We start from the raw sequence: 26,458 nt of genomic DNA on the forward strand, positions 1-26,458 counted from the left end.
TACTCAGCTGAACCGGCCGAACCGGTGGGAGTCAACCTCTGAACATCTGTTTTGCATGAGAAGAACGTTTCCCTACCGAGCCCACAGTTAGCGAAAAATTGCCTGTCAAAACAACAGTGGAAAGGACTTTGCGTGGGAACCTACATCCTTTGAGCATTTCTCCCCGGCATTCATAAAAATCATAGCTATTATCCAAGCTGGGTGAAATGACAGTTTTTACTACGTTGATCCAAATTGCCTCCTGCATCAACCCGCAGGGCGCAACCTTCATTGCTGATCTTCCTAAGGCGCTGTCCCTAGTAAACAACCACCTTTGCACCAGCCCTGCCGGATCCCTGTAATTAAGAAAGCCCAAATTAAAAAGTAATAAAGATTAAACAGTTTTGTCCCTAACACTGTAATCCGTCTATATTAATGCCAAAACAGCTCAGCGGAGTGGCCCGTAATCAATTCTGCATCTACAATGGGGTTACAAGCTGTGTATTTTAAGACTCCGTCGTACCCCAGAGGACGTCGAAACGCCTTTGGCGGATGCCTGATCTCCTCGGGCATCTTCTCCAGATGTGGAACTCAATAAACCTGCTGCACATTTGTTCTCAATAATTAGCCCCACTCGGTGGATGCCGAAACTAATTTTCTTCCTGCTTTGTTTCTCATCAAAGGGCACCGTTCTGGGATGGCTGGGGCTGATTTGTAGCCTTGTGTGTTGCGCGCCATATGGGAAGACACTTGACATCCAGGCAAATCAGGAAACCGGCTGCATAAATCAGATTGCTTTTGTAGACAGCTAAAAAAGCGGTTTGCAGGTGAACTTTGTCCTCTGTTGATGTTCACCTGATAATTTTCCTCAGGTGAAAATCTGATCATTTTCCTCCCTCAGGTGAAAATCTGATCATTTTCCTCCCTCAGGTGAAAATCTGATCATTTTCCTCCCTCAGGTGAAAATCTGATCATTTTCCTCAGGTGACAATCTGATCATTTTCCTCAGGTGAAAATCTGATTATTTTCCTCAAGTGAAAATCTGAACATTTTCCTCAGGTGAAAATCTGATCATTTCCCTCAGGTGAAAATCTGAACATTTTCCTCAGGTGAAAATCTGATCATTTTCCTCAGGTGAAAATCTGAACATTTTCCTCAGGTGAAAATCTGAACATTTTCCTCAGGTGAAATACATATATATATACAGACGAACAGAGTTGGAAGGGACCTTGGAGATCTTCTAGTCCATCCCCCTATTTAAGCAGGAAACCCTGTACCCGTGATGGCGAACCTATGGCACACGTGCCAAAGGTGGCATGCAGAGCCCTCTCTGTGGGCACACATGCCATCGCCAGCTGGTCTTCTGGTCTCCGGCACCCATGTGCACACTGGCCAGCTAGTCTTCGCAGGCACCGGAGCGCTGGAAAACGGCCTTAGAGCAGCCTGGAAAATGGCCAACAATGGCTAAAAAAACAGGCCATTTTCTGGGCTGTTTTAGAGGCCGTTTTCTGGGGCTTTTTCAGGCCATTTTGGGCTGTTTTGGGGGCAAATGGCCTGAAAATGGCCCACAAAACGGCCTGAAAACAACCCCCAAAACAGCCAAAAATGCCCCCAAAACAGGCATGTGTGTGCCAGCCAGCTGGTCTTCGAGTTTGCGGTGCTCGGGTGTGCACACATGCATACACATTTCGGTTTGGGCACTAGGTGCCAAAAAGCTTTGCCATCTCTGCCTTATACCATTTCAGACAAACGGTTGTTGAGTGTCTCCTTTAAAATATTCCTCTGGAATTTCCACTTTTAATGGTCAATGCAGGACTAGGTTGGTTGAGGATTTCTAGGAGTTGAAATCCACAAGTCTTAAAAGTTGTCAAGTTTGGAAAACCTCTGATCCACCTGCCTAATCATCGGCTCCTTTTAACAACCCCCATAGTCCCTTGCAGGGTGGGCAACTCAGGGGCAACTGAATGGAGCCGAGCGTTTACTGGCCGGATGCCCTTCCTGTCACCAATGCGGAGTTTTGTTCAGCAGATATATTCTCATGGTGCCCAGCGAGAGAAATATCAGCGCCTGATTGTGATATCCTGACTGTGAGGCCACTGCATCACTTGATCTAATAAACTCATCAAATTAACTAGTGGAAGAGGCGACCCTCAAACTCAAATCCCTAGCAAACTTATTTCCAAATCTTGGGGGGGGGGGAACCAAAAACCAAAGGTACAGACCATGTCCATAATAAAGAATCTGGAATGGAGTGGAGAGAAAATTAGAACTCTTAAATTCAAGCCGCAGGGGAAGAAAACAGCTAATTTGTTGGGAATCAAAGCAAGCCAAAGCTTTCTACTTTGTTTATAGAAGGGGCCCAAATCCAGATGCAGCTGGACATTAGTGGAAGAAGAATTTTTATTTAAGGCTGGAAAACTACAGGCCTGGTGTTTTTCTGGTTTTAAATTAGGACTCCCCCTTCCACCAAAAACAATTCATTAAAGAGAGTTAAGGGAGCCAGAAGCTCTCGTGAAAAGGTCTTATTTCTCCTGTGGACAATTTTCAGCTTTGGGGTCTCCTTTGCTAAGGTAAAACTCAAATGCAATCTTGGAGAACGGTATCAAGCCAGCCTCACAGCTCCTAAATTCAAACGTGCTCCTTGATACGGTGAATTTCCTTGCCTTTTCTCTATGCTTCTCCAAAGACAGCCGCAGCTACAGAGAGAGAAAATCTGGGAGTTGAATCAAAACATAATGGTCTTTTGTGGTGTCAAAAAAACTGCCAGAATGGTGCCCGTGATTCTGATTCTGTCCAGCATCGGACAATCCCAGGAATTTATCAACTATCTCTAAACCGGTTCACGTCTGAACTACGGCCAGATGGCTTCATTGGGGTTTAGCGAATAAGACTATTCTGACCTAGGCTTCCTGATACAGTAAAACGCACACAATTAAGTCTAAAAACCCTCTTTTTATTGCAAAGGCTGTGAATTATATTCATTCACAGCCCGTAATGAGTCCCAAATAGTTTGTAAAGAGTCCTACAGCAGGCTGCCAAAGTCTTTTGGGATAAGGCTGATAAGCACCCGCCTTTATCTTCTTTGAAAATGCTGCCAAAGACTTAATTGGCGAGTAGCTTGGCAAGGCCACACGGAGCAAAGAGTCCAAACGTATCTTCAGAAGGTAAACTGACCAGCACGAACCAAGTTGCTTCCTGCCAAGGCTCTTTTGTCCTATGGGAGAGGCCAATCACCTCCAAATCTCACTCCCGAGTCATCCCTTCTGTTTAAACTCTCCTTGCCTTCTGGAAGCTCTGTGCATGCACACACTGGGAACGGGAGGAGCCTGTTCCTCTGCCTCTCTGCTGTCCCACTCTGGAGGCTCATGAGGAAGCACATAATTCTCAGATAGCTCTGGCTTCCTCTCTGCCTCCATAGACTCCAGGACTGGCCCACGTTCCTCCCCAACCTCCTCACTGTCCGAATCTGCTGCCAGCTCTGCAGGTTGCCAGCAGACCACAATGAATACGCCGTTATCTGAATTCACATTCACATGCTAAACCATGGTTTAAAATCCGCGGAGCACGATGAGCGATGCTGTGTTCTAAACATAGTTGAGTTGGATTTTGTGTTCTGCACGACTCCAGCCTAAGAGAGCGTAACTATAGCTTTGTGGGTGAGCTATGAACATTTTGAAGAATGCGTTAGTTGTAAGTGTACCAGATGCTGTGGTGCTCTCTGAGCTTGGTCGTTGACTTGCAGACGTTTCATTACCAGACTTGGTAACGTTATCAGTGTAAGTGAGTCTGTGGTTTGCTCCCTGCTTATCTCTAGCAGCTTACTCTGTCTGTGTTTGTGAAGTGTGACTTTCTCCTTAATTCAATTCTGTGGAAGTTGGAATGTTTCTTAAGGGAGCCGAGGTGGCGCAGTGGGTTAGGGTGCAGTACTGCAGGCCACTTCAGCTGACTGTTATCTGCAGTTCGGCGGTTCTAATCTCACCGGCTCAAGGTTGACTCAGCCTTCCATCCTTCCGAGGTGGGTGAAATGAGGACCCGGATTGTTGTTGGGGGCGATATGCTGACTCTCTAAACCGCTTAGAGAGGGCTGAAAGCCCTATGAAGGGGTATATAAGTCTAAGTGCTATTGCTATTGCTAAATCAAGGAACTACCAAGGAGCAAACCAACTCTCACCAATACAGTCAGGGCAAGCTATTTATATATAAACAGAGAGCAAACCCCTCTCCCTTCTAGCCCTGATGATGTTACTTAGTTGAGTCATGAAACGTCTCCAAGAAAACAACCAAGCTCAGAGAGCACCGAGGACCCCACAGTCCTTTTTCTCAACCCCTTTCCCCTCCTCTCCTCCTTTTTTTCTCCTTCTCTTCTTCTCCACAAACTCCTCTCTCTTCTAACCCTGATGATGTTACCTAGTTGGGTCATGATGAAACGCCTGCAAGGAAACAGCCAACCTCAGAGAGCACCAAGGACTCCTCCGTGCAACCCCGCGCTACAAATGCTCTCTTCCGTTAGGACACAAGATAATGTGTGAACTTGATATCATCTTTCATTTTTGCATCCTGATGTTTCTTCCAGCAGAGGGAGCTCAGTAACAATCCACTTTTAAGCTGTCATCACTCAGAAAGTCTGCATTGCATAAATATTTGAGAAAAAGCAACGTGTTTTAATTTCTAACAGGGCCGTGCGGTCCAAATGAGTTTAGAATGTTTTCCTTGCGCCCTGGATTAAATCCATCCTTCAGATGCTAATGAAAACACGAGGTTTGCTTCAGCTGAACTATGGTTTGTAAAACACAGTTTGTGGCAAACTGGGTTTGCTTGTTTAGGGTTTCATCTCAATATTCTCACAAAGGACCTCAACGCAGCAATCCAGGAGAGTACCCCCCCATTTTATTCTCACACTAACAAGTCAAGGGCTGTGTTCAGAAGCCCACTTACCCCAGACAGATAAAGTCATGACACTTCAGAAAACAGAGTTTTAACTTTTTGCAGTGTAGCATATTAAGGGAATGCAGACTTTTGGACTAATGGTTGAATGCACTGTGTGAAGCCAGAACATGGGTTAAACTAGGCATCCTCAAACTGCAGCCCGGATACGGCCCGCCAATGAAAAGTATCCAGCCCGTGGAGTGATGGGATGAAAAGCAGATGCCAGCTTGTAAAGAGGTGCTTTAAAAGTCTTTAAAAACAGCCTTTCAGATGTTTTCCACATCCATGTGATCCATTAAAAGTCTTTAAAAGTCATTAAAAGTCTTTAAAAGTCATTAAAAGTCTTCAAAAGTCATCCATGAAATCATTCCGTGTTTGAACCCTTATCAGAATGTTTATGAACTAATTGGAGGCTCAACCCTTGGCTGATACCAAAGGCCTCAATGGTTAAAGTGTGGGATGGAGGAGTGGGGAGACCTAGTTTTAAGCCTTGGGACCCTCAACCATAGAAACTCCAGTATGGGACTTTGGATCCATTGCTCCTTGAGCACCTCCAATCTTTCTTTGGGGATAAAATGCAGAGAGATTCTTCTACGAACCTTCTTGAGCTCTGGAAGAAAAAGATGGACTATGAACTGACCCAGTAAATCAATCATTCAGTCAGTCAAGGAACAATTGAGGCGGCTGGTTCTTCTCCACCCCACCCCCCCAGAGGGACATGATGTAGCTGGAAGTCTTTCTGATAGATCAGAAAACAAGCCATGACACAGTTCACTTGGTGATGACCTCCTTATTATCCGCAGATTTCTCAAGGCATTTCTCTGAATGGCATTGCCGGTTGATTGACAGGTCCCTACACAAAAGCTGAGTTCATAGACAGAGGACCCCCAAGGAGGGGCAACGCCAAAATGGACATCTCCATCGTCTCGGGGGATGAGAACAGCTGAACTCTGCTCTGCGGCTTCGAGGCCAAGCTGCCTTGACAGTTCATAACCTTGAATGACAAAGACTTTTGAGTTGGGTTTAGGTCGACAAAAGAACCAGAAACTGGTCTGAAGACCGCACAATGCTTGGGTGGATGAAGACCGCGGGGAGGAAGAACCACTTAGCATTTTGTTTCTGGTGCCAACTGGGAAATTCTTTTCACAAATGAAAACCCACATGCTCTTGAGAAGTGATCTCCCTTCTGCTACTCAACGTTCTGTTCACAGATGGGATGAAAATCGACAAGGCCAAAGGACCAATGAACCTTTTCTTATTTGGTTTCTAAGGGATTTAATGGTGGCTTTAATTCAGAGCAGCCCTTTGGCCCCACATCTCCCCCAAATGCAAAAAAAAAAAAAAGGACTACGCTGTTAGTCTCTTCTAAAAGAAAAAAGCATGCAGGCCTCACGTCTTATATTTTTCCAGTGTGTAGCTGTTAGTGCATCCTACCATGAGGTCCTTGGCTCAACTGTAGGAAACGCAACAGGAATGTGATTTGTGCAGACTCTCTGTCTCCTTAGACTTCACAAAATGTGTTACAGGACTGGATTTAAGGTCCCTGCCAAGCCACTGTATATAACAATGCAACTGGATGGATGAATTTACCAACAATTGCATGAAATCTCAACGCAGCATAAACACAACTCCAGCAAGCTTTCATTGGCGCTTCCTGGAAGCTAATATGTTGCCTGTCCATACTGTTGGAGATAATATGTAGTACGGTGGTACCTCGGTTCTCGGTTGGTTTGAAACCCATCAAATCTGACACAAGGTTTTTGTCCTGGTACTCATTGTGTCAGGCCTGCAGTTATATCCCCTTTAGGATCTTTGGCCTGCCACACTCTCTCTTATTTCATTATGCTGTTCCATTAGTGTAGTAGTTGGGAGGGGGGAATAGAAAGGAGTAGAATTGTGGAATGTGTTGTTGTCATTCTTTCCTAGAAGCCCAAGGTCATCTTTCGTCTCCGCACCTCTGCACCTGACCGGAATTAGCTGGGTGGAGATTCCAGCGTGGAAGAAGATTGGACCATGTGATGGATTTGTGCGCGTGGGGACAAGATCATGACCTTTCAACTGGGTGGGAATCCTTGGTAACTTCCAGAATTGGGATTCCACAGATGTGCTGTCTGACTTATTAAATTGGAACTTTAAGGATCGTTTTGCCTTGGACTCTGATTTAATTCTGCACATGATACTTGCTGACACATTGTTTGTTTAGAAGAGTGGTGATTTGAGGGTGAGTGTCATCTCTTCTGCTAGTTAATTTGATGGGTTTATTAGGCCAGGTAGACCAAGTGGTCTCACACCTTTTTCACGTCTGTTGCACACTTTAAAAATGGGTCCTGATTATTTTACAGTATTCATTCCGGTTGTTGCAGACTGACAGCGCCATATACTCACCGCTGACAGGGCCCCGTGGCTGAAACTCGGAGGACAAAGTACTACGGATGAAAGGAAGATATAAAAACAATAAATCATCGGCGATGTCAAATGGCTACTCCTGCAAAAGATGACCTATCTCCAGAAATTAATTTAGGAGCTCCAATAATGCCATCCGTGCACCGTATTCCTTTGTTTATCTGCTTCATTACACTTGTTATGGCCCACAAATCCAGCGTCTTGCAGAATCCAAAGCAGCTTAAAAAAAACCGATAACAAAAACCGATTCAAAATGGGGAACAATAATTATAAAAAGCAGGCCAGCAGCATCTAACTCTTCCAAACCCGGGTGTGGGAACAGAGCAAAGTCTTAAGGACCTTCTGGAAGTCCAGGAGACCATCAGTATCTCCAGGAAGAGGCTATTCCAGTGGACTGAAGGCTGCAACAAAGGAAGTTTAATTCCTGGGTCCCTCAAGATGACAGCCTTTAATTGAAGGGAGCATTTATTTTATTATTTATTATATATTTTATTTAGTTAATTAGCTTGTCAAATATGTACAAGATAACAGTATAAACATGGACATGAACAGAGGAAATGGGTACGAATAAAAGAGGACAGTAGGACAGGGATTGAAGGTGCACCTTTGCTGACCTCTTAGGAATGGGATGAGGTCCAAGGAGGACAGTTTGAGGTTGAAGCTGGGGGGGGGGGGGGTTTGAGGCTATAACACTGGAGTCAGGTAGAGCAATCCAGGCGTTGACCCCTCTGTTGCTGAAGTCGTATTTTCTGCAATCATGTTTGGAGCAGTTTACCTTGAGTTTGTATCGATTGTTTGCCCGCGTATTATTGAAGTTGAAGCTGAAGAAGTCATTGACAGATTGGATGTTGTAGCAGACAATTTTGTGTACTATGCTTAGATCAGACCTTAATCGGCGTAGTTCCAGGTTGTCCAAGGCCAAAATTTTGAGCCTGGTGGTGTAAGGGATTCTATTGTGAGCAGAGGAGTGGAGGACTCTTCTCGTGAAATACCTCTGGACCCGCTCAATCGTATTAACGTCCGATATACAGATTCCAGGCAGACAAACTGTATTCGAGAATTGGTTTGGCAAAGGTTTTTATATGCCCTAGTTAGCAGTAGAGTGTTACGGGAGAAGAAGCTTCACAAAATTAGGTTAACAACTCTTAATACCCTTTTGGCAATGCTGTTACAGTGGGCCCTGGCACTTAAATCATTTGAGATGAATACTCCAAGGTCCTCGACAGAGTAAGCATCGTCTACGAGGTCGTATCCTCCCAGCTTATATTTGGTGTTCTGATTTTTGTTGCCAATGTGTCAGACAGAGCATTTATTGGTTGAGATGCTCAGACTCGAGGCCATGGTTTGTTCTGCAAAGTAGAAAAACTAATCTGGAAAGAAATTCCTCCCTTCCCAAAGCACACTTTCCCCATTTCATTAGACAAGGACCCCGGGCGGTCTTTGAACAAATCCGCAACAGGCGTCGGTGACAAAAATGCTTTGTCTTTGGTTACGGGTGACTGATTAGTGTGATGTTGCGAAGTCTTGACAGCAGTGGTCTTCCTGCAGTGCTGCTGCTGTTGCTTTCTACATGAGGCGCCCAGAAAAAAGATTGCGCTGCTGGCTATCTTTGTGCTCTTCGCCGGGCATCCATATTTGGAGGCTGGTTGTGCTCCAGCTATCGCAGCCAACCCTAAACCCAGACACCAGGATAACATGCCAAAAGGTACAAAGAGGAGTAGAAGCACCTGAAGGCGGTGTTAAATGAGGAACCAGCCTAGAATCCACACGTGGCCATAAGCAGATGAAACCTAACCTCTCTTGAATTCTGTAGGTGACCATATCTAACTCCAGAGATTTTACATTGGCAGAAGATGATAGATAGATAGATAGATAGATAGATAGATAGATAGATAGATAGATAGAGATAGATAGATGATAGATGATAGATGATAGATGATAGATAGATAGATAGATAGATAGATAGATAGATAGATAGATAGATAGAAGATGGATGGATGGATGGATGGATGGATGGATGGATGGATGGATGGATAGATGGATAGATGGATAGATGGATAGATGATAGATAGATTGCTTCCGTTTTCCTTCACTTTATAGTCCTGCCAAAGTTGTAAATCTGAGGATCGGTCACAAAGTGATTTTTTTTCCAACCATAAATGCGAACAGTTGGTAAATGAGGATTATCTGTATAAGAGAGACTTGTTCCTTGCCTGTCTAGAATTTGGAGTTTCCTTGATTCCTAGTAAAGGTAAAGGTTCCCCTCGCACATATGTGCTAGTCGTTCCTGACTCTAGGGGGTGGTACTCATCTCCGTTTCAAAGTCAAAGAGCCAGCGCTGTCCGAAGACATCTCCGTGGTCATGTGGCTGCCATGACTAAATGCCGAAGGCACACAGAATGCTGCTACCTTCCCACCAAAGATGGTCCCTATTTTTCTACTTGCATTTTTACATTATTTCGAACTGCTAGATTTGCAGAAGCTGGGACAAATCACGGGAGCTCCCTCTGTTACACGGCGCTAGGGATTTGAACCGCCAAACTGCCGACCGTTCTGATCGAGAAGCTCAGTGTCCTAGCCTCTGCGTCCCTCTTAGGACTCCTAGGAGGCAGTATTAAAAAACACATCAGACGTGCAAATAAAAATACAGAATTCTACATAGCCTCTACGTATTACCCCTTTGTGTAAATGTGCTTGTATGTTTCACAGGGGGATCAGCAAGTAAAAGGTTATCTCGCTGGGGAAAAAAATTCAGAATTCAACCCAGTGTTGTTTGGTTTTGCCTAAGTTTGAATTTATCCCTATTTCATGGTTATTCCTGTTTTTTTTATTTTGAAATGGTTATTCCAACCATCGCTGATTCTCTGGCGTTTTCTGGCTCGACAAGAAGGTGCTAAAAAAAATCTTCTGGATTCCTTGCAGGGCTCTGAGATTCTTAAAAGTCTTTCAGCTATCCCACAACATGAAATAAAAGAAAACTAAAAATGAAAGGGTTGCACATGTTGGACAAAGAAAGAAAGAAAGAAAGAAAGAAAGAAAGAAGGAAGGAAGGAAGGAAGGAAGGAAGGAAGGAAGGAAGGAAAGATGAAATAAAAGAAAAGTAAAAATAAAAAGGTTGCACATGTTGGACCAAGAAAGAAAGAAAGAAAGAAAGAAAGAAAGAAAGAAGGAAGGAAGGAAGGAAGGAAGGAAGAAGGAGGAAGGAAAGAAAAAAGTAACAATAAAGAAAAGGTAAAAATAAAAGGGTTGCAAGATTTGGTTGACACAAGAAAGACAAAGAAGAAGAAAAAGAAAGAAAGAAAGAAAGACAGAAAAGAAAGAAAAAAGAAAAGAAAGAAGAATGAAATAAAAAAAAGTAAATAAAGGGTTTGCATATGTGGGAGGAAAGATAGACAGAAAGAAAAGAAAAAAAAAAAGAAAAGAAAATAAGAAGAAAGAAGGAGGAAGGAGGAAGATAAGAAGGAAGGACGGAAAGAAGATGAAATAAAGAAAATACAAATAACGGGTGCACACATTTGTTTGGAACACAAAAAATAAAAAGAAAGAAAGCAAGAAAAAAGAAAGAAAGAAAGAAGAAAGAAAGAAGAAAGAAAGAAAGAAAGAAGAAAGAAAGAAAGAAAGAAGAAAGAAAGAAAGAAGAAAGAAAGATGAAATAAAAGAAAAGTAAAAATAAACGGGTTGCACATGTTGGTTGGACACAAGAAAAAAAGAAAGAAAGAAAGAAAGAAAGAAAGAAAGAGGGAGGAAGAGTGGGAGTGAGGAAGGAAAAAAGAAAGAGAGAGAGAAAGGAAGAGAGGAAGAAGAAAGAAAGAGAAAGAAGGGAAGAAAGAAAGAGGGAGGGAGGAAAAAAGGAAGGAAGAAAAGAAGGAAGGAAGAAAAAGAAAGAAAAGGTTACAATTAGGAAGAAGAAAAGGCCTTTCACAGCTGTGATGGACTTGCCTGGAAAAGCTATTTGCTCCAACCTGTCCTTCCTATTCCTTAGAGAACTTTTTTTTTATCACATCCTTATTATTATTTTCCCAGCTTTCTCCTTTTCCTTCGCTCCCAGCCGCTGACATCCGATCCTTTCTTCCCCTCCTAATTTGAATGACCTCCCCCACCACCACCACCTCTCTCTCTCTCTCATTCTCTGTGGGTCCGTTTTCGGAGAGCCAGATGTTGAGACAAGGGTCTAAAAATAATCTTTTCATCTATCTTTCCTTGGAAAGCTGGGTGGCCGGTTTTGGGTGGGGAGACCTCCACGCTTGGGAGCAATCGCAAGATCGGGAGCAGCAGCTCCAACTTGGCGCAAGGAACCTATTGGCAACACCGCAGCATCCTTTCTGGTTGCAGACTTGAACCCTTTTAAGGACAAATTGTCTGGGAGAGAACAGAATTTGACTTCGGCGGATTAGCTAACTTCCATTCCTGCCTTTCTCTTTTCTCCTGCAAAGAAATCTGGTGCAAATTCCATCCTCCACCAGGGTTTGCAATTCTCATTTGTGTGTGTGTGTGTGTGTGTTTTGTTTTTGACACAAAGACAGCTGAAAGAGGAGGTAGAATGGGGAGCAAGCTGTATTTTTGCACCAGGTTCTTTACAACGACTTGGTGCCTAATGTTTTTGCTCTCCCCGTCCTGGAACTATGCAAAGAGGCGCTGGAGAAGGCAACTGAAGGCTGCGCCACTGAAGCCGGCGGAGAATTACGATGTAAGTAAACAGTTGCGGTCAAGGAAAGGGAAGGGTAGAACAGGAATCCTCCGAGGTCACTTAGTCTGACCCTCTGCTGAAAGTGTAACAACATGTCTGGGATGTAGGGTGCATAGTTAGGCTTGTTTTGGTGGTCTTTGAAGGGGGGGGAAAAAACTCACAAGCCTTTCGATTTTCTCTCCAGAGAATTCAGCAATTCGAAGCGTTCACAGTTGGCTCAGTTGTGTCAACATCTGTCTTCAGATTTTTGTCATGGTTCCATCGGAGTTTCCATCCCCATCACGACTTTGCTTGCCGTACATTTTCTCCGTGCTGAATCCCCCAAACCCAGAGAGTTTTAACGAAACTTAAGTGCTTCTGGCTGGTGTTGAGTTTGGCCTACCTGGCACACATCTGGAGAACTATTCTCTGCCAAAAAGGGATGTGGTCTAATCAAGTAAAGACCCCCTTAAAGAAGTATATTTCTTTCTTTCTTTTTATTTCACTTCTGTTTCCGCAAAGGGACAAGTTTGGTACGGTTACTCTATCCGCTTATCTACTTATACCTAACTTTGGGGCAGCCTAGTAACTTCTCTGCTGTGATACTTCACGCTTCTCTTTTTAATTAACTGTGGGGTCTTTGCGCTCTTAATTATCTTAGCCTATTGAATTGAGAGAGAAAAATGTAATAATTGTGGAATTTAGGGTGATCAATTGTGATTTTCTTTTCCTTACTTGCCCAGGGTGAGTTATAGTTGAGTTTACGCTGGCTTATGATGTGTTTATTGTGTTTTTAATTTATGGGTGGATGTTTTGATAGCTCTGATAACTGAAATCTTAGTTATCTATGCTTTCTGGACTGTTTTAATGTTTCCAGAAGTTAGATCAAAGGTGGGTTCCTACTAGTTTGGACCAGAGGTGGCGCAGTGGTTAGAGTGCAGTACTGCAGCCACTTCAGCTGACTGCTAACTGCAGTTCAGCGGTTCTAATCTCACCGGCTCAGGGTTGACTCAGCCTTCCATCTTTCCGAGGTGGGTGAAATGAGGACCCAGACTGTGGGGGCGATACGCTGACTCTGTAAACCGCTTAGAGAGGGCTGAAAGCCCTATGAAGCGGTATATAAGTCTAACTGCTATTGCTATTGCTAGTTTGGCTAAACAGGTAGTAACCTGGCGGCCTGGGTTGCTGGAACCAGCAGCGACCCAGGCCTGCCATGCCCCCAAACTGGTTCTCCTACAGAGGCGCCATCTTGTTTTTCGGTTCTGCGCATGCAAATTATTCGCAAATGCGTAACATACACGGAGCACACCAGCGAGGTGAACCAGCAGTAATGCTGGCAGCAACCCGGAGCTGAAGAAGCTTCCTGGATGAGAAGTGAAACGCCTTCAAAGAAAAACCGGAAAGTCTTGTTGCCTCTTGAAAAAAAACACCGCTAGGACATACTTTTTCCAAATGCTGCTCTGAACCTGTGAAAGTTTGGCCCTGAATTTTCCCCCTGCGATTTATTTGGCCTCCGACGAATAAATCAAATCTTCTTGGAAGGTTCCGGGGCGAGGTTCTCCCATTGTGCGTTGGGATACAACTCGGGTCATTTTTAAAACAGGATCTGGATTGTTCTTCGCACGTCTTCCCCTCCGAACTGATTCCGGGGAAGCCATCAAGGAAGGGATCTGTGGCACCAAAGCAGAATGTTGGGTGGAGTTGACTTCCCAAAGGAGGAAACCAACTCTGGGGCAGGTGGAAATCCCAAAGGGCCCGGAGAATTGTTCAAGGTTAAAATGCCAAGGTGTTTTTAATCACCGTTTCTTTGAAAGAACGTTTCCTCTCTTTGTCACAAGAAGCCCTGAGAGTGATAAGGAATGAAAACTTTAAAAAAAAAAAGAGAAAGAAGGGGGTGTGTGGAAAGTGGAGGAATGGTGTTTTCCACTGAACTCAAGAACCCTTGAGAGGATTTTGCTGGAGAATCTAGTTTGTTTTAGAGCTGTTATGTATAAATAAAAGAAATTCTATTGAGTGAGTGAGTACGTAGGTGCCTTTTGATCAGTGGTGGGTTTCAAAAAAATTTAAAACCTCTTCTGTAGGTGTGGCCTGCTTTGTGGGAGTGGCTTGCCAGCCATGTGACTGGGTGGAAGTGGTTTGGCGGCCATGTGGCCGGGGGAGTGGCTTGTTAGACATGTGACTGGGTGGGCATGGCCAAATTGTAAAATGTGGTGAAACTCACTTAACAGCGCTCTTGCTTAGCAACCAAAATGTTGGCTCAGAAACTCTGGCATTTGAAGCACGCAAGTCTTAAAGCTGTCAAGTTACGAGACCTTTGCAATCCTAATCCTTTAGAAAAAAAACCCAGGGGTGTTCAAACTTGACAGCTTTAAGACTTGTGGACTTCAACTCCCAGAATTCCTCCTCCAGTCATGTTGGCTCAGGAACTCTGGCATTGAAGCACACAAGTCTTAAAGCTGTCAAGTTACAAGACCCTTGCATCCCTAACCCTTTAGAAAAAAAAACCAGGGGTGTTCAAAGTTGACAGCTTTAAGACTTGTGCGCTTCATCTCCCAGAATTCCTCCTCCAGTCATGTTGGCTCAGGAACTCTGGCATTGAAATGTGCAAGTCTTAAAGCTGTCAAGTTACAAGACCCTTGCACCCCTAACCCTTTAGAAAAAAACACCCCAGGGGTGTTCAAACTTGACAGCTTTAAGACTTGTGGACTTCAACTCCCAGAATTCCTCCTCTCGCTCTTCATCTTGATGATGTGTGGACGGGCGGGGGGAGGGAGCTGGAACCAGTTCTATACGGCCCTGTAGATTTGTGGAACCTCTTCTATAGAGATTAGAACTGGCAGGAACCCACCCCTGCTTTCGATGGTGCATGGATTGATTTAGGGTTGGTTATTCCCGGCCTGCTTCATTTCTCCAATATTAACAAATATGCAAAGGGAGACCCCTAGTGGCAGACTCTAGGATTAATTCTCGTCAATTAATCGAGTTATTAGTTTAGTTTACTTTATTGTCAATGCACCTCGCATAACAAAATTAAATGCCATCTTCAGTGTACATTGTAATGTTGGAAGAAATGTTCTTCTGGGTTCAGTTCGAAAGGACTAAATTTCAGAGGTCTGAGACGGCTGGAGAGATAACGGAACAAGATGATAAAGGACATATGGCGATCTTCTTGAAATTCTCAAATGTTCTCCAGCCTGTTTAGCAATTAGCAAATTAGCAGGAGCAAATTAGCAATAGCAGTAGCAGTTAGACTTATATACCGCTTCATAGGGCTTTCAGCCCTCTCTAAGCAGTTTACAGAGTCAGCATATTGCCCCCAACAACAATCCGGGTCCTCATTTTATCCACCTCGGAAGGATGGAAGGCTGAGTCAACCTTGAGCCGGTGAGATTTGAACCGCCGAACTGCAGAACTGCAGTCAGCTGAAGTAGCCTGCAGTGCTGCATTTAACCACTGCGCCACCTCGGCTCTTCTGATTCACCTGAAGGGAAGTTTGTTGAACCCCAGCAAGTGTGAAAACCCGTTGCTATTTGAATGCTACCTGTATGCGCTGGCTAAAAACATCTGCTCACATCGCGTGGAGGGAGGGCCCCATCTAAAGGGAATACTGTTCTTCTAAATTGGGTTTGTGTCCAGGCTGTGTAGGATATAATCTTTCTCATCTGAAAAGATTAGCAATAATCCTTTTGAAAGGATTTTTATTCCTGGTGGCATGTCATTTGCGTATCCCTCCGAGTTAGCAAAAATACTCAGAATGCCTGTGATTAATTAGAATAGAATGTGGGCCGAAGAAGACACAGTGGACACTGTGAAGCCAAATTTAGTGACTTGACCTTGGAGAGGTCAGTGCCATTCGGAGTGGGGGACGACAAGGCACCCCTCCTTCCAATTGAAAGGATTTAACTTCGCATGATCTTTGGCCACAGAAGAGGCTGGAGAACAAGCAAGAACTGACCGGCTATCAATTTAAAAGAATATCTGTAGCTCAGGGTTGAATTGTGGGTCCTTGGTGTTCTCTGAGCTGGGAGGTTTTCTTGCTGACGTCTCATGACCCAGCTAGGTAACATCATCAGTGACAGACGGGAGTGCTAGCAGTATTTGCATTTGGTATCAATGCAAATTGTTTCGTTATCTAGTTGGGTAATGAAACATCTGCAAGAATATCACCAAGCTCAGAGAACACCAAGGACCCCACAGTCCTCCTCCTGCCAATCCTCCTGCAAGGAGGAGGAGGAGGAGGAGGAGGAGGAGGAGGAGGAGGAGGAGGAGGAGGAGGAGGAGGAGGAGGAGGAGGAGGAGGAGGAGGAGGAGGAGAATTGCGCTTGGTGACCATGTATTTGTTTCAAAGAAATTTGCACCAGATAAATTCTCATGTCTTGTCAGTGCTTGGCGCCCTCTGAGCTTGGTGGTTTCATTACAGACATTGCAGACATTTCATTGCCCAACTAGGCAACATCATCAGTGCTAGGGAGTGTGGAGTTTGCTCTATATTTAGATATAATAACTTGCCCTGCCTGTATTGGTTGGGAGTTTGCAGGTCACGCTCCATCTGTTCATTTGTTCCCAAATGCAAATACTGATAAAAAAATCAATAAATGTCCGTCATCTCCTTTGGCAAACATATGAAATTTAATCGGCATTGCATCCTGGTGTTTTTCCTTGCTCAAAACTGGGGATGAGATGGTTTCCACTGGAGCCATCCTCAAGCAGAATAAACAACAATATAATATAAATCTAATAAACAAACAGACAGACAAACAAGCAGAAGACTCTGCAGAATTGTCCTTGCCAACCAGGGCCACCTTGTGGAACATCTAGGTATCATACACAATTCTCAAAATTTTTCAGAAGAAGAACATTGTCTCCTTAAAAGCTTTCTATTCCTCGGTTCCAGTGGTGGGATTAATTTTTTTACTACCTGTTCTGTGGGCGTGGCTCGGTGTGTGTCGCATGACTTGGTGGGTGTGGCTTGGTGGGCATGGCAGGGAAAGGATACTGCAAAATCTCCATTCCCTCCCCACGCCAGAGGAAGGATACTATAAAATCTCCATTCCCTTCCCACTCCATGGGAAGGATACTGCAAAATCCCCATTCACTTCCCCACTACATGGGAAGGATACAACAAAATCCCCATTCCCTCCCCACTCCAGGGGAAGGATACTGCAAAATACCCATTCCCTCCCCACTCCAGGGGAAGGATACTGCAAAATCTCCATTCCCTCCTCACTCCAGGGGAAGGATACTGCAAAATCTCCATTCCCTCCTCAATCCAGGGGAAGGATACTGCAAAATCTCCATTCCCTCCCCACTCCAGGGGGAAGGATACTGCAAAATCTCCATTCCCTCCCCACTCCAGAGGAAGGATACTATAAAATCTCCATTTCCTTCCCACTTCAGGGGAAGGATACTGCAAAATCTCCATTCCCTCCTCACTCCAGAGGAAGGATACTGCAAAATCTCCATTCCCTCCTCAATCCAGGGGAAGGATACTGCAAAATCTCCATTCCCTCCCCACTCCAGGGGGAAGGATACTGTAAAATCTCCATTCCCTCCCCACTCCAGGGGAAGGATACTGCAAAATACCCATTCCCTCCCTACTCCATGGGAAGGATACTGCAAAATCCCCATTCCCTCCCCACTCCATGGGAAGGATATAACAAAATTCCCATTCCCTCCCCACTCCAGGGGAAGGATACTGCAAAATCCCCATTCCCTCCCCACTCCAGGGGAAGGATACTGCAAAATCTCCATTCCCTCCCCACTCCAGGGGAAGGATATTGCAAAATCCCCATTCCCTCCCCATTCTAGGGGAAGGATACTGCAAAATACCCATTCCCTCCCCACTCCAGGGGAAGGATACTGCAAAATCTCCATTCCCTCCTCACTCCAGGGGAAGGATACTGCAAAATCTCCATTCCCTCCTCAATCCAGGGGAAGGATACTGCAAAATCTCCATTCCCTCCCCACTCCAGGGGGAAGGATACTGCAAAATCTCCATTCCCTCCCCACTCCAGAGGAAGGATACTATAAAATCTCCATTTCCTTCCCACTTCAGGGGAAGGATACTGCAAAATCTCCATTCCCTCCTCACTCCAGAGGAAGGATACTGCAAAATCTCCATTCCCTCCTCAATCCAGGGGAAGGATACTGCAAAATCTCCATTCCCTCCCCACTCCAGGGGGAAGGATACTGTAAAATCTCCATTCCCTCCCCACTCCAGGGGAAGGATACTGCAAAATACCCATTCCCTCCCTACTCCATGGGAAGGATACTGCAAAATCCCCATTCCCTCCCCACTCCATGGGAAGGATATAACAAAATTCCCATTCCCTCCCCACTCCAGGGGAAGGATACTGCAAAATCCCCATTCCCTCCCCACTCCAGGGGAAGGATACTGCAAAATCTCCATTCCCTCCCCACTCCAGGGGAAGGATACTGCAAAATCTCCATTCCCTCCCCAGTCCAGGGGAAGGTTACTGCAAAATCCCCATTCCCTCCCCACTCCAGAGGAAGGATACTGCAAAATCCCCATTCCCTCCCCACTCCATGGGAAGGATACTGCAAAATCCCCATTTCCTCCCCATCAGCTGGGACCTGGGAGGCAGAGAATAGATGGAGGCAGGACCAGTCAGAGGTAGTATTTGCCGGTTCTCCAAACTACTGAAAATTTCTACTACTGGTTCTCCAGAACCTGTCAGAACCTGCTGAATCCCACCTCTGCTCGGTTCGTGAAAACATTGAACCATGTGTCAAGTTACGCAGGTGAACAGGTCTGTAGTGAGCTTGATAGAAAAGGATGGGAGAATGTGTTTGAAAAATGCTGAAGGGTGAGTCGAGTAAAAAGATCTACTTTCTTTCAGGATTATGAGGACTCCCTTCATCCCCACAACGCACACTACCAGAAGAATGACCGGTGTCCTCCCCCATCGCAGACCTTACCCGAACGAGCGTGTGAAGCACCCAGCTGTCGATCGGACTCTGAATGCGAGAAACACAAGCGCTGTTGCTATAATGGATGCATCTACGCCTGCTTAGAATCCGTGCCCCCGCCCCCAGGTAGGCCAGCCCATAATATCTCATGCTGGAGATGCGATCAGAGTAGGTCCATCCTTGCAACTGTGGCCGTAGCCCAAAACAAATGTCTTGAATTTGGTGGTGTAGTTTTTCAATTGTCCTTCGAGTCCTTCACAAGGATGGGTGGAAGCAGGGGTGAGATTCAGCCGGTTCGGACTGCTTTGGGTGAACCGGTTGTTGCAAATAGCAATAGCAATAGCAGTTAGACTTATATACCGCTTCATAGGGCTTTCAGCCCTCTCTAAGCGGTTTACAGAGTCAGCATATCGCCCCCAACAACAATCCGGGTCCTCATTTCACCCACCTCGGAAGGATGGAAGGCTGAGTCAACCCTGAGCCGGTGAGATTTGAACAGCCAAACTGCAGAACTGCAGTCAGCTGAAGTAGCCTGCAGTGCTGCAGGCCAAAATTCTAAAAGGAATATAATTGCAGGCCTGATACCCTGGGCTACAAATAATAATCTCCTTTATGGATGCTTCTCCTTCATTAATAAGACATATTTCTGTCTCTTTTCTTGGAAAAGTTTTAGACTGGCTGATTCAGCCCAAGCCTCGCTGGTTGGGGGGGAATGGCTGGCTGCTGGACGGACCGGAGGAAGTCCTACAAGGTATAGTAGCAGAAGATGCAGCAGTGATGGCTTCCAAGGTGCCCCAGGGGGCCTTCGTTGACCTTGAAATGTTTCTTTTCACAGCTGAAACATGCAGCACCACTGAGGACGGAGATGACCCCCTTCATTGTCCAACGGGGTTCGAATGCCACATCATTCACCCGGGGAATGCCGCCGAGGGCATCCCTAACCAGGGACAATGCATCAAGCTACGTGGGAACTCGGGTGAGTTACCGATAGGAATGTGAACCATTCTAGGGAGAAGGAGAGAAGCAATGGTGGGATTCAGCCGGCTCGCATCTATTCGGGAGAACCGGTTGGTAACTTTCTAAGCAGTTGGGTTGTTGGAAGAAATCTCATTTTGTTTTTCCCCACTTTACAGGGCTAATCCTGTAAGGAAGGCGGGAAGGAAACATTCTGGTGTTGTTTCTAGCCTAATCTTTATTGCCCTGCTTACAGAAACCTCTCCGGTTAACACTTAGTACATTGTAAGAGCTAAGGTGAAGCGCCCATCAACGTGAGTGACGTTGAGTTGGCCATGCCCACCCAGTCACATGACCACCAAGCCCCACCTACCCAGCTTGTCAATCAGTTCAGCAATCAAGGTCAGCAGTTTGGCGGTTCGAATGCCTAGCACCGTGTAACAGAGTGAGCTCCCGTGACTTGTCCCAGCTTCCGCCAACCTAGCAGTTTGAAAGCACGTAAAAAATTCAAGTAGAAAAATAGGAACCACCTGTTCCTATTCCAGCGTTCCGTGCGCCTTCGGTGTTTAGTCATGCTAGCCACATGACCATGGAGGCGTCTTTGGATAGCACTGGCTCTTGGCTTTGAAACAGAGATAGCAATAGCAATAGCAGTTGGACTTACATACCGCTTCATAGGGCTTTCAGCCCTCTCTAAGCGGTTTACAGAGTCAGCATATCGCCCCCAACAACAATCCGGGTCCTCATTTCACCCACCTCGGAAGGATGGAAGGCTGAGTCAACCCTGAGCCGGTGAGATTTGAACAGCCGAACTGCAGAACTGCAGTCAGCTGAAGTAGCCTGCAGTGCTGCATTTAACCACTGCGCCACCTCGGCTCTTCCAGATGAGCACCGCCCCCTAGAGTCAGGAACAACTAGCACATATGTGTGAGGGGAACCTTTACCTTTAGGTGTGGAATTATCTTTGGAAGGTGATACAAAAACTAAAATAAAACAATGTTGTTTCCTGCTGTAGTTTTCCAGAGTTTTCTTGGTTTTCCAGAGACCAGAAATATCTCTGTGCAACTTTCTCCCAGAAACCTAAAGCACAGCTAACCTCTCTGGTTCACAACTCCACTTTGTCGTTTCCTTTTTGAGGGGATTTGAAGAAAAAAAAACGCTCACTATGCTTGTTATTTGTGCAACATGGTGATTTGTGAAGATGCTGAAGGCTTTGGTGTTTCTTTTTCCTTCTCCAGATGGATGGAATCTAAGACCCAAATACTACAAGGACTATTTTGGTAAGTTTCAGCATTAAAATAACAGATTAACAGAGCTGGAAGGGACCTTGGAGGTCTTCTAGTCCAACCCCCTGCTCAAGCAGGAAACCTTAAACCATTTTAGACAAATGGTTGTCCAATCTCTTCTTAAAACCCTCCACTGATGGAGAATGAATGAATGAATGAATGAATGAAGGAAGGAAGGAAGGAAGGAAGGAAGGAAGGAAGGAAGGAAGGAAGGAAAAAAGAATAACAGAATAACAGAATAGCAGAGTTGGAAGGGACCTTGGAGGTCTTCTAGTCCAACCCTCTGCTCAGGCAGGAAATCCTACACCACTTCAGACAAATGGTTGTCCAATCTCTGTTTGAAACCCTCCACTGATGGAGAAGGAAAGAAGGAAGGAAGGAAGGAAGGAAGGAAGGAAGAAAGGAAGAAAGGAAGGAAAAAAGAATAACAGAATAACAGAGTTGGAAGGGACCTTGGAGGTCTTCTAGTCCAACCCCCTGCTCAGGCAGGGAACCCTAGACCATTTCAGACAAATGGTTGTCCAATCTCTTCTTTAAAACTTCCAGTGTTGGAGCATTCATAAAAAGCAGTTAATGATTAAATCATATTTGAGAGGAGCTGCAATCTGAAGAACATGGATCTAGAAAGATAGTTTACCTAGGCGATCCTCAATTTATAACCGTTTCTTGAATGTTTGATGTCCAAAGTTACAACAGTGCTGGGGAAAAAAAGACCTCCTTATAATTGGTCCTCGCATTTATGGCCATCACCCCATCCCCATGGTCAGACAGTCACAAGTCGGGGACTTCGCAACCAGCTCACATTTTCAATCCGCCGCAGAATCCTGCGATCCCACAATCACGATTCAGCACCTTTCCGGCAATTTTGGGCAGAAAACCCCACATATGGAAGAATGGGTTCACACTTACAACTACAGCCTTTGCTTGCCAACTGCGGAGTCACTTAATGACCGTCATGAAGATGGTCATAAGTTCGCATCCGACTCAACTTACGACCGCAACAACTTATGACAGAAACTCTGGTCTCAATTGTTGTTGTAAGCCGAGGTTCGTCCTTCAGCATTCCATCTCACCGTAATAAACAGGAAAGAGATCTTTGGCTTGAAGAGGCTGGTCTGCGCAGAATATAGGAAAAGATTTGGAAACAAGACTCCAAACAAAATTGCGATGGGAAGTGAGATTGTTTTCATGGAAAGGAACTGGTTCGTCTTGCTATTTCCTAAAACAAAAATATCTCAAAATTAAGTTAGGTAGGCTATTTTTATACTGAGCGGGTGGCTCAGTGGCTAAGACACTGAGCTTGTCGATCAGAAAGGTCGGCAGTTCAGCGGTTCAAATCCCTAGCGCCGCGTAACGGAGTGAGGCAACTTAGATTTCTTTTAGAAGGTCTCCTCTCCTCACCTCCATCCTGTAAAAACTGGTTCCTACTTTGGAACAACTATTGTTTAGGTGATTATCTACAATTTGTTTTGAACTGCCCGTCAAGTCGGATGATGGTTAAATAGACGAGATGCCAATTTCTCACTCCCACCCTCACCTAGGAGACATTTTTGTTTATTTTGTCACTAAGTATTGCCATGTTGAGGCATGCGGTGGCTCAGTGGCTAAGACACTGAGCTTGTCGATTAAAAAGCTCGGCAATTCGGCGGTTCGAATCCCTAGCTCCATATAACAGAGTGAGCTCCCGTGACTTGTCCCAGCTTGTGCCAACCTAGCAGTTCGAAAGCAGGTAAAAAATGCAAGTAGAAAAATAGGAACCACCTTTGGTGGGAAGGGAACAGCATTCCATGCGCCTTTGGCATTGAGCCATGCTGGCCACATGATCACGGAGATGTCTTCGGACAGCGCTGGCTCTTCAGCTTTTTTTTTTCAAAAAAACTTTTTATTTTCCATTTTCATAACATATAATCACATGTATACTATTACATAGCCAATATCATGTTGTATTATTAAGTAATTAGATCAATTCATCTTGCCATCAACTACCTAAAAAAATAAAAAGAAAAACCAATTATTGGCTCTTCTGCTCTCCATACACCATATTTATACCTTATCCAACACTTTCTTCCGCCTCTCTCCTCCCCCTCCCTACCTCTTTTCTTCCCTCCATCATCCTTTTCTACTCTACTTCTCCTTCCTTTCTCCTTCTCCTCTCTCCCCTTCCCACTCCTCCTTATTCTCCTTCCCCCCCTTGCCCTCTCTCCTACCCCTCTCTTCCTATCTTTCTTCTCTCCTCTGCTTCCCACTCTTCTACACCCTGTCTTCCCTCCATCATTTTCTACTCTACTTCCCCTTCCTTTCTCCTTCTCCTCTCTCCCCTTACCACTCCTCCTTATTCTCCTTCCCCCCCTTGCCCTCTCTCCTACCCCTCTCTTCCTATCTTTCTTCTCTCCTCTGCTTCCCACTCTTCTACACCCTGTCTTCCCTCCATCATTTTCTACTCTACTTCTCCTTCCTTTCTCCTTCTCCTCTCTCCCCTTCCCACTCCTCCTTATTCTCCTTCCCCCCCTTGCCCTCTCTCCTACCCCTCTCTTCCTATCTTTCTTCTCTCCTCTGCTTCCCACTCTTCTACACCCTGTCTTCCCTCCATCATTTTCTACTCTACTTCCCCTTCCTTTCTCCTTCTCCTCTCTCCCCTTACCACTCCTCCTTATTCTCCTCATCTTCCCCCCTCACCCTCTCTCTCCTGTCCCTCTCTTCCTATCTTTCTTCTCTCCTCTGCTTCCCACTCTTCCTCTCATTCACTTGGTGTATTTCAACTTCTGAGCAAACTCCCTTTCGTGTTGATGGTATTTATAATTCTGGCTCTTCGGCTTTGATGAGCACCGCCCTCTAGAGTCGAGAACAACTAGCACATATTTGCGAGGGGAACCTTTACTCTTTTTAACTGCTTGATTTTCTGCCCCCCCCCTTTTTTTTTCAGGGCGCAGTTCCAGCAACGTAGTGGGTTATGTGAAGCAAACGCAGAAACACCTTGGTTAACTCAAGAAAGATTCTTACAAATGGCCACGTGTGATGTCAAAGGGAAAACAGCAACAACCTTGGATGGGCAAAGGGTTAACCATGATTGAAGGGAAAATAAACCAGGAGGAGAAACATTTCTAATCTGTTGGTGGTGCCAGGCTGGTTTGAATTTCTTTTCAGTGTGCCTCATATGAACCTCGTGCCAGGGTAAGGGGTTAGATGGGACTTCAACCCTTATCATTAAAACCAGGATGGACAACAGTGGTCTTCTCCAACAACTCTACCCTTTAATAGTGTCGTTTTTACAAGATGGCAATGTATAGTCTGGGCATTTAATTTGGTCTTTGGAGAATTCAGCCATTCTATCCGTACTAATAATGATGATTATTCATCCAAAACCTCTGTATGAATGAGATCTTTGGTGTGTAGCTGTTCTGACCAAGGTTTCCCAAGAGAAGGAAGCAAACTCCTTGTCCCGATTAAAAAACCCTTTTATTAATTTCCAGTGAATTCTGCTCATTCACATCCAGTAAAATCTTTCAAGGGAGGATTTACGGTCACAGACCTTATCTGGCTTGGAGAGCTGCCAGGCCGATATTTGCAAAACTTGGCAAGGAGTCTCGGAGAGTCACGAACTAATTAAGCGGACTAATTGCCTCCTGCAAACTCCACTCCCCTTTCGCTCCTCTCTTATTCCCTCTGGGAGGGGCCATTCATTGTCCACCTGTGGCCTTACTCCCAAGTCGACCTCTCTTCTTTAGCTCTTCCCTTCGTCTGGCAGCTCTGCCCGTGCGCACACTGGGAACAGGCTCCAGCTGTTCCTCTGCCTCACTGATGTCTGACTTTGAAGGCAGCTGATAACTGGCATACGGCCCTGGCCCCCTCTCTGCCTCCCACGCAGAGCCCTCATCAGAGTCTTCCCCAGACTCCAGGACTGGCCCATCTTCCTCCCCAACCTCCTCACTGTCCGAATCTGTTGCCAGCTCCATTGGCCACTGGCAGACCACAACAGTAGTCCCACAAACATGGGATATTGATGGAGTGAAGGCATCATGTATGACCAGAGTGCCTCTCTTGAAGCAGAAAATGTTATATTCCCCGTGAGATAGGAGAACAATGGAGTTATTATGCTTTTCCCCAATTAGATACAGATTTTCTAACAGGGAGAACAGTTGGAGGAACTCACAATCCCAAAAGGGATGTGCTTTCCTTTATGAGATACATTCAGGCTGAACCTAAAAAATAACCCTTGATCAAAAGTGTTTTAACTTGGTTTCCACCGCTGATCAAGGGGTTGGGATATGATGATGTAGAACCAGGGGTGGGTTTCAACCGGTTCGCGGCGGTCCCTGCGAACCGGTTGGTCGCCGAACCCGGAAGTAAGTAACTTCCGGGAACGGCGAAGGGCGCGCCCGCCCGCCCGCGGTCCTTACCCGGTTTTGACGAGTTCTGCGCTTCCACGCATGCGCAGGATGCATACAGCGCCTGCGCGATCGTCCAGGAGCAGCTGGAGCGTCGGGCAGACGCTAGTACGCATGCGTGCATCCCGCACATGCACGAGGACGCCGCCGGCCCTGTTCTAACCGAACCGGTTGGAACGGGGCGAGAAACCCACCCCTGTGTAGAACATAGAATAACAAGATTGGAAGAGACCTTGGAGACCTTCCAGTCCAGTCCAACTCTCAAATTCCAGACAAATGGTTGCCTAACATCTTCTCGAAACCCTCCAGTGATGGAGCACCCAGAAATTTAATACTATATGATATTGGCTATGTATAGTAAACAGGTGATTGTATGTTATGAAATTGAAATAAAAATATGTTAATAAAAAAAGAAGGATAGAGGACCTTCCATAAAGCAGCTGTTTTATTCCACGTCGGGACAAGAATTCATCAGCCGTGCAGTTTTTCACACGCGGATCTGTGGACTGCGACACAAGGTGGCGCAGTGGTTAAATGCAGCACTGCAGGCTACTGCTAGATCAGCAGTTCAGCGGTTCAAATCTCACCGGCTCAGGGTTGACTCAGCCTTCCATCCTTCCGAGGTGGGTAAAATGAGGACCCAGATTGTTGTTGGGGGCGATATGCTGACTCTCTGTAAACCGCTTAGAGAGGCCTGAAAGGCCTATGAAGCGGTATATAAGTCTACTGCTATTGCTATTGCTATTTCAACTTGCAAGAAAGCGGTGTCAGGTTTTCGCTCTTTGAATCGAGGAAACCAATCAACCCAAGAGGAGGGTTGGGGGGGGGAAAAAAGCACAGTTGGGTTGACCATTGTGCAACAACTCCCGATACAGCCTCCTCGTGGGGGTAATGATGACCTGTAGCTGTTCTACCGGAGGTTAGCTGCG

General features: G+C 45.5%; 1 protein-coding gene across 1 annotated transcript; it reads left to right on the forward strand.

The window, feature by feature from the left end:
- The first annotated feature begins 11,466 nt into the window (after positions 1–11,466).
- Positions 11,467–24,618, forward strand: WFDC1 (WAP four-disulfide core domain 1). Its single transcript, XM_032230983.1, has 6 exons — positions 11,467–11,995; positions 18,835–19,030; positions 19,572–19,655; positions 19,740–19,880; positions 21,097–21,138; positions 24,068–24,618. The coding sequence occupies exons 1-6, from the start codon at positions 11,849–11,851 to the stop codon at positions 24,124–24,126; spliced, it is 669 nt and encodes a 222-aa protein (XP_032086874.1). The 5' UTR covers positions 11,467–11,848; the 3' UTR covers positions 24,127–24,618.
- Positions 24,619–26,458: the final 1,840 nt, after the last annotated feature.

This window comes from Thamnophis elegans, chromosome 14 (assembly GCF_009769535.1).
Source record: "Thamnophis elegans isolate rThaEle1 chromosome 14, rThaEle1.pri, whole genome shotgun sequence".
Classification (NCBI taxonomy): domain Eukaryota; kingdom Metazoa; phylum Chordata; class Lepidosauria; order Squamata; family Colubridae; genus Thamnophis; species Thamnophis elegans.

Bases quoted from the DNA above. Each gene is read 5' to 3' on its own strand.
- WFDC1 (XM_032230983.1), top strand. From the start codon at position 11,849: ATGGGGAGCAAGCTGTATTTTTGCACCAGGTTCTTTACAACGACTTGG. The intron at 19,031-19,571 runs GTAGGCCAGCCC...TTCTTGGAAAAG, and splicing joins ATCCGTGCCCCCGCCCCCAG to TTTTAGACTGGCTGATTCAG. The intron at 19,881-21,096 runs GTGAGTTACCGA...TTCCTTCTCCAG, and splicing joins CAAGCTACGTGGGAACTCGG to ATGGATGGAATCTAAGACCC.